This window comes from Numida meleagris, chromosome 4 (genome assembly GCF_002078875.1).
Source record: "Numida meleagris isolate 19003 breed g44 Domestic line chromosome 4, NumMel1.0, whole genome shotgun sequence".
Classification (NCBI taxonomy): domain Eukaryota; kingdom Metazoa; phylum Chordata; class Aves; order Galliformes; family Numididae; genus Numida; species Numida meleagris.
Window position 1 is genome coordinate 70,946,486 of NC_034412.1, and position 14,594 is coordinate 70,961,079.

General features: G+C 34.9%; 1 protein-coding gene across 3 annotated transcripts in view; it reads right to left on the reverse strand.

Moving 5' to 3' along the window:
- The window catches only part of EXOC1 (exocyst complex component 1), a 28,645-nt gene that overhangs the window by 7,546 nt on the left and 6,505 nt on the right, over positions 1-14,594 (reverse strand). For 2 of the 3 annotated variants that reach the window (XM_021394405.1, XM_021394406.1), the window contains exons 5-13: positions 13,894-14,081; positions 13,296-13,523; positions 12,913-13,045; positions 12,613-12,722; positions 8,071-8,220; positions 6,681-6,786; positions 3,305-3,349; positions 1,958-2,121; positions 323-433 (exon numbers count right to left, since the gene is read on the reverse strand). In XM_021394405.1, the coding sequence (XP_021250080.1) occupies positions 323-433; positions 1,958-2,121; positions 3,305-3,349; positions 6,681-6,786; positions 8,071-8,220; positions 12,613-12,722; positions 12,913-13,045; positions 13,296-13,523; positions 13,894-14,081 (1,235 nt within the window). The remainder of the gene's footprint in view (positions 1-322; positions 434-1,957; positions 2,122-3,304; positions 3,350-6,680; positions 6,787-8,070; positions 8,221-12,612; positions 12,723-12,912; positions 13,046-13,295; positions 13,524-13,893; positions 14,082-14,594) is intronic. The other variant, XM_021394407.1, reaches the window with a different exon arrangement.

Sequence of the window (14,594 nt, forward strand, 5' to 3'; positions counted from 1 at the left end):
TGGTAGAAGATCTCTGGTCATGTTCCCCAACACTATTTCCAATTACTCCCCATTGCCTTCCTACATAACATCATGAAACAGTATGCTTACTGTGAGCTTATGGGAAAACAAGGCCATGGCAAAAGAAGCATGTCAAATCTTTCTTAAATAACTTTCGTACTGTCAGCCAAAATCCAAAGATAGTGCCAGCTAATAGAGAAAAACAAACTACTCATCACTCGGATCACTTAGTTGCCAGATAAATTCTAAAGTTAACTTATAAAGGGGCATTTTACGAGACTTGCTCAGTATTTTGAAGTTCTGTCACTGGCAAGAGTCATACCGTTGTTGTTCCGGAGGTGCTCTGATGTTGCTGTAGTTTGAAAAATTTACTAATGAAGTCCTGTTCTGCCAGACATAGGGGCTCTAGTTCACTTAATACTTGCTCAAAAATCTAAAGAAACCAAATATTTTAATCAGCACATTGAATAATACAAACAGTTACAAATACTATTTTTAATTATTATTAAATGTTATTTAATCACTTTTAATCTTTTTTTTTACTGTTTATCTTCTGTAAGTGTTAGGAGGCCAATTTTCACGTAATAGAAATGCAAACAGCTCAGAGTTTTTAAGAGTGTTACCTGTATCTTAAACAACGTATCTTAAACAAGTTCTTCCCCTTCCTACTTTAAATGGATGAGAGGGAATAATCAGTGCTTTTCCACACCTGAAAGTTTTTTTTTTTTTTAGCCTAAGGACAGACTTGTGTTGTAGCGAATACCTTAGAATTTTAACAGCAAGCAATAGGTTCTGCCACCATTTTTGTCCCTGTTTGCTAAGAGAAGTGCCTCAGTGAAGAAAAACAAGTCAAAGGTAACTGTTCTGTAGAAAAAGTTAGATACAAACTGCTACAGAAACTAGTAGCAGGTCTTGCACTGAAATAAGAGTATTCATCAAGATTAAGTTTATTCTAAAATGAAGCACAATCTTGGAAATAATTAAAGTAATGTTCATTACTATGAGCTACTGAAACTCTCATGGGGTTAACCGTATTTCCAGTCTATAGGGTTTACTTTACATAGTATTTCTCTGTGAATATTTAAGGATTAAGATGTACAATAATTTACACAAATAAACCCAATGGTAAATCTCTTCTGGAAATTCACCTAAAAAAGGTAATTGAAAAAAATCACTAGATTAGCTCAATAGCTTGCAACTCAGTATATATTAGCCACATTCACATTTTCCCAAAGGGTGAGAAAGTCATAACACTTGTACAAGATAGTTTTTAAAAAGCTATCACTTTAATTGTAGAAAAATTGCTGCTAATGTTGTCATAATCTATATTTTAAAATGATACATGCTTACAATATTTCCTTCCAGATGGAAAAAAGTGCATGATTTGAAGAGAGTGGGAGGAAAAAAAATGAATTTCCATTAGAAAAATTAATAATCTCTCTTTCAGAATGAGTACTCTTCCTTCCCTTCCCCCTCATACTGAGGTATTAATTCCACTAAGTGAGTTTTGTCACCTCGAAAGGGTCAGGAAAATTAAAAATAATAATAAAAATAATGATGAAAAAACAGATGCTGAGGACAGCACATTTTTTAAACAGATGCTGAAGATACTCCAAGAACAACTTAGCGTAATTGGTTAAAGCTGAAAACTGACAATGACCTTCCTGTGAAACCAGTATAAATAAGATTTTAGGACCATGCTTCAAATCCTGGGTAAAAGAAAATTATGCCTTCTAATCTTTACTTTTGCTTATTGCCAAAATGGAACAGAACTCATGAACGTTTGTACTGAGAAGAAGTCAATTAAAGAATCAGCTGAATTCCTATTTGCTTAAAAATACACACTTACTCAGTTAAAAATATATACTTTTTCTTTTTTTTTTTATAATTGAGAAGGATATGGAAGGCAGTTCTATACGCAGATAAGCAGGATTGCTACGCAACATTTTTGCTTTACCTTATCAAATTTTGTTCTATCAGCCACATCAAGATCAGAAGCAGACATGTTTCCCATATCCAACAATGAGGATGACTGAGACCTACGATTTCCTGAGCTCTGAACAGAGAGTTTATTTAGGCTAGAAGTTGATCCAGTCAATTTTCCAGAGCTTCCATGAAGACCTGTTAAATAAAGAAACCATGAAAGAGGGATGCAATGGTAGAATAAAATTCTCAAGAACAAGGTCATTACTAAATGTAGGACTACTAGCAACTCTTGATCTTGTATGTTAAAAATCAAACCGCTCACTTTATTCTAGGCCGAAAATGCTCTTCCTATAAATCAGTTATTTTCTCATTACAAAGTAAGTAAAATACTTCAGCAAGTTTCAAAGTTTAGTACAATTTAGATATCTAATCCCACATTTTAATTATTAAAGAGTTATACAAGGATCTCTCTAAAAGGTACAAAAGCCAAATACAGGAATACAAGGATATTGTTTCCCAGTTTTCAAGGACAAAGATCAGTTATGATCTTTGTGAATGTGTACTTCGGGCAAAAGCTGCCATAAGAATAATAATTTATTCAAAAGAGGGGAAAAAATAAAAATCAAAAGTTTCACAGGCACTTTCCATTTGTAACTTGACCTTCTTTTCTTTAATATCCTTTTGGCTACATAGCTACTTTGTCTGATCTACAGTCCCAGATGAACTTTGCTGTTACTCTGATGTTACTCCCATCCCTGTGAACAGAATTAGAATTCAGACATGTCTCCTTGATATTCTGGGGCTTTCCCTAAGGTGAGGTTAGTTTTTCTGTCGTTGTTTGAAGTTTTTAGAAATGTTGAAACAGGATGGAGAAAGCCAGTAACAAAAACAAAACAAAGAAATAACAACAAACACAAAACCACAAGAAGTCATCAATATTTGACCCAAATGTAAACTTCTCATACCTCAACCATAAAGGAACTCGAAAGCAATCCTGCACATTTCATTTAATTGCTGTATTGGCATCCTGACACGACTTTCCTGGTCTAGGGGCATATGCAAGTCTACATATCCAATAAAAGCTGAAAGAGGTGAAAACTAAGACAACCTCTTGGGCACAAACACTTTTTTTAGATCAGCTACTATCATGGGAAAAGTAAGAGACACTGCCTTTACCTGCAATACCTCTCAACTTCTATCTTGGGCAGTCTTGGCTGTCCTTAATTTTTGCCTAGCAAAAACAATGACTCTGCTAATGCTTATTTTATTCTGAACAGAATGCTTTAGCGTTAGGTAGGATTTCCATGATGCAGCACTACATCTTTACATTGACACACATGCACTGACAATACCAACTAATGCAACTAGTTATACTCACTCTCAGTTTCCTGTTTGACAGCACTTTCTTTTCGAGGCAGTGTAGCTGGGATGGATTAGGTTGCAAGCATCAAAGACAAAGACAAGTTAAAATGCAGTTTGCACAAACCATGCACAAGATGCAAGTTAAGCTCTAACTGGGAAGAAACATGCAAAGAACTATAAGCAGCAAGTAACTACATTGCAAACACATTTAGTTGGAGAGGTACTATCCTAGAAATGGAGAGAATTTAAGCTACGTGGAAAACAGTACATTTTTAGGTATTAAACTTTTCCCTATACAGTGTATTTAAATACATATTGCTAAAAATATTCTTTAAGTTCTCCCAAATTGAGAAGTCCACTGAATTAGGGATTTTTTTTTAATAAGAGTAAATATTGCAAGACTCCGTTTTCAAGATCAATCATCATACTGATACCAGACAAAGAAATTTAAATGCATTTATGTGGTTTTGTACTGAGTCAGAAATAACTTCCCACCTCTTCAATTTAAAAAAATAACAACAGAAACACAGCACTGCAAAAACTATTTGTACTGACAGTAGGACTGGTTAACCATTTCTGTTGTTCACAAATCAGGATGTTTACATGGAGAATACATCTGTATTCATGCTGAATCAGAAACTGATGACTTCAAATTTGAAGAGGATGAAAACAGTGTAATTATACTAAAAATTGCAACAGTTTTTGGTTTTTTTTCCTGGTTTGTGCCAAGTAAAACAGTTTCCTGAAGTGGAATTCAGATGAAATTAACAGTAAGTGGGCGCTGCAAAAATTTCCTTACATTTATAGTACATAGAGAATCCCTAACCAGTAAAAGGCATTTGCATACATACACTAAAAGCAGTATGTGGTATTAAGAAGATTTTGATGAGGATGGATACTATAAGTCCCCAAAATGGAGCAGCCAACAGAACCTACTGTGATAGAATGAGTAAATACTTCTAAATGCCACAAACATGTCTTAAATAACATATTCTCAAGTAGCCAACACCATTGACAATTTCAATGTCAAACTCAAATTCAATTCCAGTCTAGTTTTTAAATCGTGTGTTTTGGGCAGTTTTTGAATAAAGAAGTGTAGGTTAGATATTTTTAGCATATGCATCTGCCATGCATTGGTCCCTTTTCTTCACAGGCCCCAGTTCCAAATGCATGGGACTATATTACAGAACGTGAAGAACCTATAGGCAAAGATCAGGCCCAGGACAATCAGAGGCATCATAATGGCTTTTGAGAAGCCACATAATGTGAACAGATGACAATAGCAGCACATTTTCCCACACTTGATTTTATGGTATTTAAATATCAAAGTCTTGGCTTCATCAGAAAAAGAAAAAAAAAAGAAAAAGACTACTTAAGACAAATGTGAATGCTCACGACTCAGATTTTTTTTTTTTGCCGTAAAAATGCAGACAAAGAACCTTGCACTAGCACAGAATGCCAGAATTCTCCCAGCATCCCCACTGCATTTGAGGCATTCAAAGAGTAGTGCTATTCCCAAAGCACAAAAAAAAAAAAGCAGGAACACACACGAACACAGCTTGGAAACAGGTAATCCTCATGTATGAGTGTATGAGCACAACTGGAGTGTTATACACCTATACTATTTCTTAAAAGTTTGCTAATAAGAAGTGATGTATTTTGAATTAATGCACAACCAGTAGCATTACAAACACTATCTTCAACATGGAATGCTTTAAAATTACACATCATTATGAGCTGTTACAAACTCAATACCTAACTTCACATTTAAATGAGGTGAAATCATATTCATATAACAGCTTTTTAAACATATATAATTTGCTTTTCCATCTTTGCAAGTTATACCATTAAAAGCAAGATTAGTTTTGAGGTGTGAATTTCTATTGGTCTAATACATCATCAAATTAGCTTGTGGCCCCAAGTACATGGCCACTGCTATCCATTTTAATGGCATATTTTCCATTCATAGCATTAGAATTCTGGGAGAGTTCTCAATTTTAGTTTTGGCTTTGTGACTGGTGCCTATGAGTTTTAAGAGGATTGCGCGCTTGGGTCAAGTTTTCTATGTGAATCAGTCTCCAGCAAAACTCAAACAAGCAGACAGGTTTGTATGACTGAAAATGTAACATCACAAAAGAAATTAAACCAAGAGAACTGGTTGAAATATCCTTCACTACTTTCCTCCTAGACTATTCTGTCCAAAGTTCAAACGTGCTTGAAATTTGCACAAATACACAACAGAGGCCTTCTCAAGTGCAGCTCCTGCACCGGTGAATTGAAGGACTTCTTTCTCCAAAATGCCAGATCACAACATTTACAGACGTCAGGAATATAATTGCTACAAAAACCACTTCATCACAAACACACATCACAAATGAAGTGCTAGGATATAATATTTTAAAAGTCAATTTATATTATGTTATATTTATAAAAGTGTTCAGTTCTTCCAATAAGACTGCTTTCCAGGCTTTAAGAATGTAACTCTTCTGACAATGACACGTTATGGCACCACTTGTTCTCCATGTCCAACAGCTCACCAAAACTAATCTTTCCAGCTACCCTCCACTCCTAATCAAAGCCTCACCAGTATCCCACTTCCTTACTCTTGTTATTTTTCTCTGATCTCCACCATCAACAGAACGCAAAATAGGCTTGAAATAACTTATTAGTTCAGGCTGCGCCTCACTTCTGAATTCAGAGTTGGGAAACAGGCAAACTATGACATATATAAATTTCTTCAACATTCTGAGCCTGTGCACTTGAAAACACAATGTAGCCAATTTATATATATTGTTGCTACTTATTCAGTTTTATTTGTTTTAAAGATTCACTTCCATACTCATACTAGACATTTTACTCCTATGAGGAACACATACTCCTTCAAACAGGAAGACCTTCAAGTTAACTAAGTACGATATCTAGTTTTTGACTACACAGCAAATCTTACACAAATTTGCTCATGTAGAATCAGCATTAAAATAGCTTCTTCAGAATCTACCTGAAGTCTTAATAAAAGCAGAACAGAAGAAGAAACATATGTAAACACACATGTGCTGCCCAGCCTTTCTTTAACTCCAAGAGCTGATTTTTCAAATTTGTTACAGTAATGAAATAGGATAGGTACAGTAATAAAATTGAGTGGTACTTTATTAAAAACTCGAGTGTAAATTTAAAATTTGAGAAGTATCATATCTTATCCTTCCAACTTGCCCAATTTCACAATAATTCAGTTGTACTTCCTTGGCCTCATCAATCATATTTTTACACAACTTCCACCTTGCAAAAAGTGAACAATTTTAGATCATTATCATATTGTCCCAAGATGTTACAATGAGTATTTTCTAAGTAAGTAATGTAAATCAAAGAAAAATATATGCCTCCTAGAAGCTTACCAAACTTTTTTCCTTCTTTGGTTGTGCCTGTCATCTTGATCTTGGCAACTTCAAAGAAATCTTTTATTTCCCTTTCATAAAGGCGTGATAAATAATCCATGTAATTCTTAAATGAAAAGAAATGTAAAGTTAGTTAACAAGAATATATACTTTCTTGTTTTGATTACAGTTAAACTGATCTTAAAATAAAACAAAACAGCACGAAACTAAGTTCTACTGAATAACTATTAACTGTTTTGAACCATACAGATGTATGTAATATGGCCCCAGAAACCACCACTGCTCCTCTGCAAGGAAACATTCATAGTGTGATACATACAGATAGGACTACAGGTGGTGGAGCATTACGGAATTTAATTCAAGAGTAGAATGGGAGGGAATTCCGCTCCACTGTTCACAGACTCAGTGTAGGATGCCACTTCTAAACATCTTCCTTTGTCCTCCTTAATTACACCTTCAGCACAAAAACAAAAGACCTGAAAAACTTCAGGAAGTGCAAGCTGTGTGTGCTTACTACAAGACTCAAGGAATTCCAAATTAATGTTTGTAATATTGCCAAAAAAAAGTTTGAATTTTAAGAAGACAATTGGCACAACAACTGAAATAAGTTTGAAAGTTTTCTGTTTAGATTTTTTATTCATGGACAAATACAATCCAATATTTTTTCTCCTATTTACTTCAGAATTTTGTGTCTTAGTGTATATAATACATAAAAACAACTTTTTTTTTTTTTTTTAAGAAGCCCATGAAGATGTCAGCCATGTATTTAACATCTTCCTTAAACTGAAGGCAAAAGAACAACTACACAAAAGATTCTAGGAGCCTGATTTAAATCTTCTGGCACTGAAATTTTAAGAATGATAGTACTTCAATAAAAGAACACTTGTTCTGTTATGGAACAACTTTCCCCTGACTTCTATCTAAACACTTTTTTCCACTTCATCTCAGTTTTACGCAAGACAGTCAACAATTACACATATACAAAGCCAAAACATTTCTATTTGATCTGCTTTACAGGACACCTGTGAAGTTTTTGATAGTCAAGTGAAATGAAGAGAATGAAGACTGTTGAGATAAAAACGCCATAAAGGTGAACAAGCACATCACCACGAAAATAGCTTAATTATCTTACTAGATTGTACAATCCTAATCTTGCTTTACACAAAGGTTAAAGTCAAATGATACTTCAGAACAGAGACATAGCATCTTGGAAAAAATATACAGGATACAATAAATATCAAACATGACATTTCTTACTCCAAAGAGAAACAAGAGAACAGTGAATTTAGCACGAAGGAATATTAAGAGTACGCACATAGTCACAGATAATTCTTTTAAATTTCAAAACAGTCTGTGTAAATTCTGTAGGATTAATGAGCACTTCACATACCTTTGTCAACCCTTCGTATTTTCCATAATCTGTGTTCTTGAGCCATTCCATGAGTTTTGCATAGCGAAGCAAATCTCTGTGAAATGGATGGTGATTGGGTAATGTCAATTCAACAGAATGCTGGGCAAGAGTAGAACTCTGATCGTGACCCTTGAATAAGAGGAAGAATTAAAGTAAATCTAGAAGCACAATACAGACATACTACAGAGGTTCAAAAACTTGAACAAGGACAGCATCCCATTCAGAGAAACAGAAAAAGACCAAAAATATTAGCTGCTCTGAAAGTAACGGCTCCTATTTTATTCTGTTGGCCCACAACATCAGAGGCAGATGTCAGTGATATGGCAGTAGGAGCTAAACCTTCCTGCCAATATTCTATTATATGCTGTTGCCTTCTGACAGATGGCAGCAGAGAGGCAGTCCGACAAAATGGCATCTGACATGGAAGTATATACGAAGCAAAGCTGTGTCACTGAATTCTTCCATGTGGAAAAAATGGCACCCAGTGACATTCCTAGATGCCTGCTAATGTTTACAGAGACCAAACAATGAATGCAAACACAGTGAAACAGTGAGTGGTGCGTTTCAGCATTAGTGACAGCAACAGCAGGTCACCTCTGCTGGTGCACAAGCGTGGCGTGCAGGTTCTTGTTCATCACTGGAGAGAATGCACAGCAAATGATGGTGCCTGTTTCGCAAAACAGTGTTTTACAGCTGAGAACTTGCTCTTTGTATCTGTTGTAGTTTTCATGGAAATAAACAGCAGGCACTAGGTTTGGGGTAAGCTATGTATCTTGCATAGAAAAAATGTCATCATGAAAAGATGCCAAAAATAACACAGGCACTGAGCATCATAGGTAATGCATCTTAGCAAGCTTGTTCTTTGTAAGGCTCTTGCTGTTTACAACTTTGCACTAAAGGCAAGTCAGTTGGGCTTTTTTGTTTTTTTTTTTGTACAAGACTTCAAGGTACACCTTAGTGCAGATTAAGTGACAAGCATTCAACTATTTTTGAAAAAAAATCTAAAAGATAATTACACTATTTAAGAATTACAAAAATTAAGAAGAAGTAATTACTTCTTCTTAAAAGTCTTTTTCCATACGCTGCAAGACATTTCAGGTTCCTAGCCAAGAGGTGTACTAGGTTTATGCTCTTCTGAAAATATGTTCAAGTTAAACCAATTTAGTCACATCTTAAAAACTTCAGTTTGCATACATTCTATCATTGTCTCTGAAGCACACACAGGCTTTCAGTAAATATTTATGAGAGTTAAGCAGTCTAGGACATGCAGTAGAAATCAATCTTTTTAACAGCAAGCTACTAAGTTTATACTCATTTTTGCTGGTGTGTTTCCTGAAAAACATAATACCTTTCAAATGAAGATCACTTTATATTTCTTGAACAATCTAAGATTTGGCTTGGTCAAGCTTTTACTTGCTTGAACTCACAAAGATTCTGGGCAATTCAAGAAGCAATGTGATACCACAGCTGTGCATTCTGCTACACAGCTTAACTACTTGCCAGTGTTAATGGAACAGAGGGCTCAGTGTCAAAATGAGTTCAACATTTTCTGTACAATATTTTTTTTTTCCCACTCAGCTTGTAAATAAAATGTCATCACTTTGTGCCTCAGCAGTCCTAGCTTGTTTTCAGCTCCTCTGGTGTAATACAGTTATTTTAGAAAGGTCAGTCAAATTATTCCTAATTTTTTAAAAATAATTTTAATGACTATTCCCTGTCAAAAAAAGCATTCCTGGCCAGTTCTAACCTGGCTACAAGTTGACAGAATACAATCTATACAGTTTAAAAGATTGTCCTTGATTTTCTTTAAGTTGGATCACACAATCAGAACTAAAGAAATTTTAGTTTACCCTTCTGTATTGCAGCAGGCCCTAATCAGTTCGAATCTTTAGTTAAAAAACTCCTAATGGCTTCTACAGAGTATTTTTTTAAAAAGATATGAGTCTTGCTATTCATTGTAAAAGATTCACCTTCACTAAGTAAGGCAACGTGAACAATCACACATCCATATAAAGCTGGAATGCTTTGTTGTATCCCACCTAAACACAGGCTTATTTTAAGTTCTCTTCTCCTATCTGTGTAAATTGAGAAACTGAGACAAAAATGGCACTCAGGTTCCAGAAAACTTCATTCATTTATTCTCATAGACTGTGGGAAGAGTCATAACTAATGTTCCTTCTGACAACAATCTTGTAGTTAGACTCCAGCAAAAATCGAATTTCATGAAGCGTATATACTGCAATATGAGTTGGAATTGGAGTCCTGCATTAGCCACATTAGCTGCTAAATATATAACATGTGAACACTGAGATCATACTTTCTACTGTGATCACTTCTGGGCATGCAAATAACAAGCATTTTCAATGGATCTTCAATAAACTTTTACGAAAACTGGATACAGAAAAAACGTATGATTCTCACTCCTATTCCCTGGTGTGCAACAGCATGCATTTTAATGTTAAAATTCATTACAATTTAAGATAGTCTACCTGATGGCTTTCTCAACTTCCTTGGTTAAATCAGAACAAGTTTATACTTTCAGTATAAGCTGTAAGTCTGTAGGTATAAACTTCAAGTACATACTACAAGTTTATACTATACTAGCTTATAAAAAAGACATTTGTACTTCTAAACTAACATACTTAGACCAAAACATCAGTGGGACTGTTTCTTCACCTATTGTGTTCTGAAACAAAGCACATCTTGTTTGTGTTAGTAGCTACCCAGACATCCTCGCATCTTCATTTCCCAGTTTAATTTGATGCCTTTGTCTTATTTAGATTTTTCCTTTAGTACCTTTTTTTAAAATAAACATTCTAAACAAACAATGCAACTCTTCATACGCTAAAGTATTCTGCTTAGATGTTTCAAAACCATGGGACTGAGAAATAGCTACAGTCTGTACATCAGATTAACAGAACAATATCATTTTAATGAAGTTAAAAAAAAATTGTTACATCTGCAACGCTTGAATCCATACCTCTGAACAAGGTATACAATTTTTTTCCTCCTCAAAAAGCTTAATTCAGGGGCTCATCTATCACAGTTAACTATTCCAGCCTAATCTTGCAGTGATGTTTGTTTTTTTTTTTTTAACTGCTGATTAATACTTGTTGCCTGCTGTTAGTCATCAACTTTATAGAGGGTAAGTTTATACAGAAGACAATACGAGGTCAAAGTTAGTACCAGAATTAAAAATATATATTTTTTTTAAACTGTGAATTTGCAGTGTTACTCATTCTTAATAGCACTGGTAATCTCTTTGATAGTAATTCATCTAATACGCATACTATTACATTGAAACAGTAATCTCTTACCATTTTTAATAATAAAATCCTTGGCGCAGAACATCAGAAAAGACATTCTGTTCAAAAGCCACTATCATTTGCAAATCTAATATTCAGATTTCATTTGTGACTGCCTTTGCATTGGATAATTTCTCCTTGATCATCATTTAAAGGCCAGGACAGATGGTCTGCACTCAGTTTTTCAAAACACAAGAAGTCATGGGAGAAACGTACTTTCTTAAGAATAGAGCTAGAGATAAAAAATTTTAACATGCTTTAGAACTCTAATTCCTCTGCAGAAGATGACATAGGAAACACTTTTCTACCATTAAAAAAAAAACAACAGACTTGTACTCTCAAATGCCATTTTCTATGCAGTCTTCCAGCATAACTCTGTTCCATTTTCTGCACGCAGACTAATAAATAAAAACCAAAAGTTCAAGTGCATTGATATGTAGAAAAATTGAGTTAACGTTTTGTTTACAAATATTACTGCTTCACATAGTAATAAACAAAGCTTGAGAGGTGATGAAAACACTGGAACTGAGAGAGGATGCAAGTCTGATATTCTGCGATCAGGAAAGATTTCTTATTGTAAATACAAAGATGCAGCTGCTAGTTAGGTAAGTCAAGCTCAAAAAAATTAGTTGGAGAAGCTCGTATCAAACCTGATGTACTCACTGGAACTGAAAGATAGGAAGACTTGTTATAGAGTTGAAGAAGGGTCTGAGTAAACTGATTGGAGATAAAAAAACAAACAATAAAGCAATAAAAAGATTGAAAAAGATAGAAAAGACATTTAGCCCTTAGGAAACAAACCTCAAGACAGTGATCTCTGAATATTTTCAGTGAAGGTTCAAAAATCAGGGTTTAAGCATTTTCTTTCTTCTTTTTCAGCCATTGAAGTTCAGAGGGCAAGAACTCTGATCTTCGCAGCCTCCATGACCCTTGAATCTCAATGCTTTTTTTCAAATAGTCAAGCCTTAATGTTAAAATAAATCCTTATATATAACACAACTTGCTTAATTCAGACATCAAAGCCCCTACAGAGAATTATTTTTCTAAGTAAGAGATTTCCATAGTTTGATATGTTTAGTAATACCTCTGCCTACAGTACCCCAGAAGTCCACTCAGTTGCTGGTTAGATCACAAAACACACCCCATTTTAGATTGTTTTCCTTTTCAGGTGAAGTTTAGGATTGAAAATCTCATATAAAATAATAAGAAATCATACCTGCTGAACAAATACGCTGTTCAAATGGCTGGCAAGTCTCCGTGCAAACTGCTCACGCAAGTCACTAAATCGCTGCTGTTGCTGCTTGACTGCATGAAGCATATCATGTCCTAAAAACAAAAAGAATTCACAGAGTACAAAATATATAGTAATATATTGAATGTGGGAACCAGAAGGACGATAGTTCACAATTCCTTCTGCGTGTGGAAGCAATATCTGAGACTGGTTGGAAAAGCACTTACAATAAAGGCACTACTGCAACAAATTTTATGTTAGCTTGTAGTCTAACAAAAACATTACCTGGACGAAGAGCTACATTCATACACTGCAGAAGGGCATCTGCTGCATTAGTGCAGGCCTCAATGCCTCGAGAAGATGTCAGATCCCCCTCCTGAAGGGCCTTTATATGACCTTTAGCCAAATCCATGTGATTCTACAAAGTAATAGATAGTACTTTCCTTAAGCCAAAAGCAGGTTATAGCTTGCTATCCTGCTAAACCAAGAATGATAAATACAATTCCTCTATTATAAAACCTTACTGAAGTGAGTGCAATAATAAAGCAGAAAAATAAACTGACATTATTTTAAAGAACCTTCACATACCACTGCCAAAGAGGGTAGCAACGTAGAAGAAATTTATACCCAATGTGAACAGACACAGTAAACACCATAAAAACGCTTACCACTAAGAACTCTATCTCTGACAGTAGCTTCACATTATTTGTGTTGCTGAGATGGATTAGGTGATTACTTTCTGAAATTTGATCCATTTGCTCTTTTACACTCTGAAGCATTTCTTCATAACTGCTTAATTTTATCTCAATTTGGTCAACTTCCTTTAGAGCTTCATCCAGCAACTTCATCAAGATATTCACCTGTTTCTCTGAGGCCATAATTGACTGGATATTTGCCTGTACAGAAAATTATACCATAAGATTTTAAGAGACATTCTTGCACCTCAAAGGCATTTTGATATCCTCTTCTGTCTACATCTATGGACATAAATACGAACGTCTAATCTCCCTACATTCCCACCTTCATGAAAGGTATATGTAGAGCATATCTTTTTATCTTCTCTACTATTTATGTGAAAGCCTGCAGTTTACTTCAGAAGGTCTGGAAGGTGAATAATAACAGACAGGTTATAGTTCTGCTTAGGAGAAGATATATATTTAAATACGTAGCAAAACATTAGCTACCTTTTCAGAAAACACTACATAGTCAGTATCAATGAAAACAATTTGTCATGCTGACACACTGTATACCAGAAGAAACATTTACCCCATCTAGAACTTGTAGCTCTCTTGACAACTTCTCTGCAAAGGCTTCAGCATTAGAGATAGCATATTCACACCCTTCCATCATTATTTCAATATCCTGTTCTTCTCTTGCATTTAATTCCTGGTATTCATCCACCACCTCTTCATCACCTCCTGCTACACTTTGATTCTCTCCGCTTGGAACTGATTCTTGTGTAGAGAAGGAAAGCAAAACACATTACCAAAAGCAGAAAGTCAAAAGCATTAAGTGCACTGACGTACATTCAACTATATTTAAATACATGAATCTATCAAAGCACTTTCATAACAAGCATCTGCTACCTACAGACACCTTTTTCAAGTCTTCCATGGGTTTCATTAAGATTTCCAGAACTGGTTCTCACTAGTGATGTTTTTCAAATTACGCAACATAAGTAAAATACAAATAGTCAGCTTCTTTTACTGCATTTACAAAAGGGCATACCATCTCTGTTCATTCACTTCTCATGCTGGTAACCAACATCAGAATATGTAACAGAATTATTCTAGAATTGCTAGCAGAAGACTGGTAGAAATTTGACTCTTTTGGTGGACTAAACATAAGGCAAATATACTGAAGTTAAATATATCTTTAGCATCAAGACAATTTTTATCTAAAGATAAGTCACACAGCAGGAAAAAGGTACTGAAGTAAGTGGAAGTTACATAACGGTGCCTTTTAAG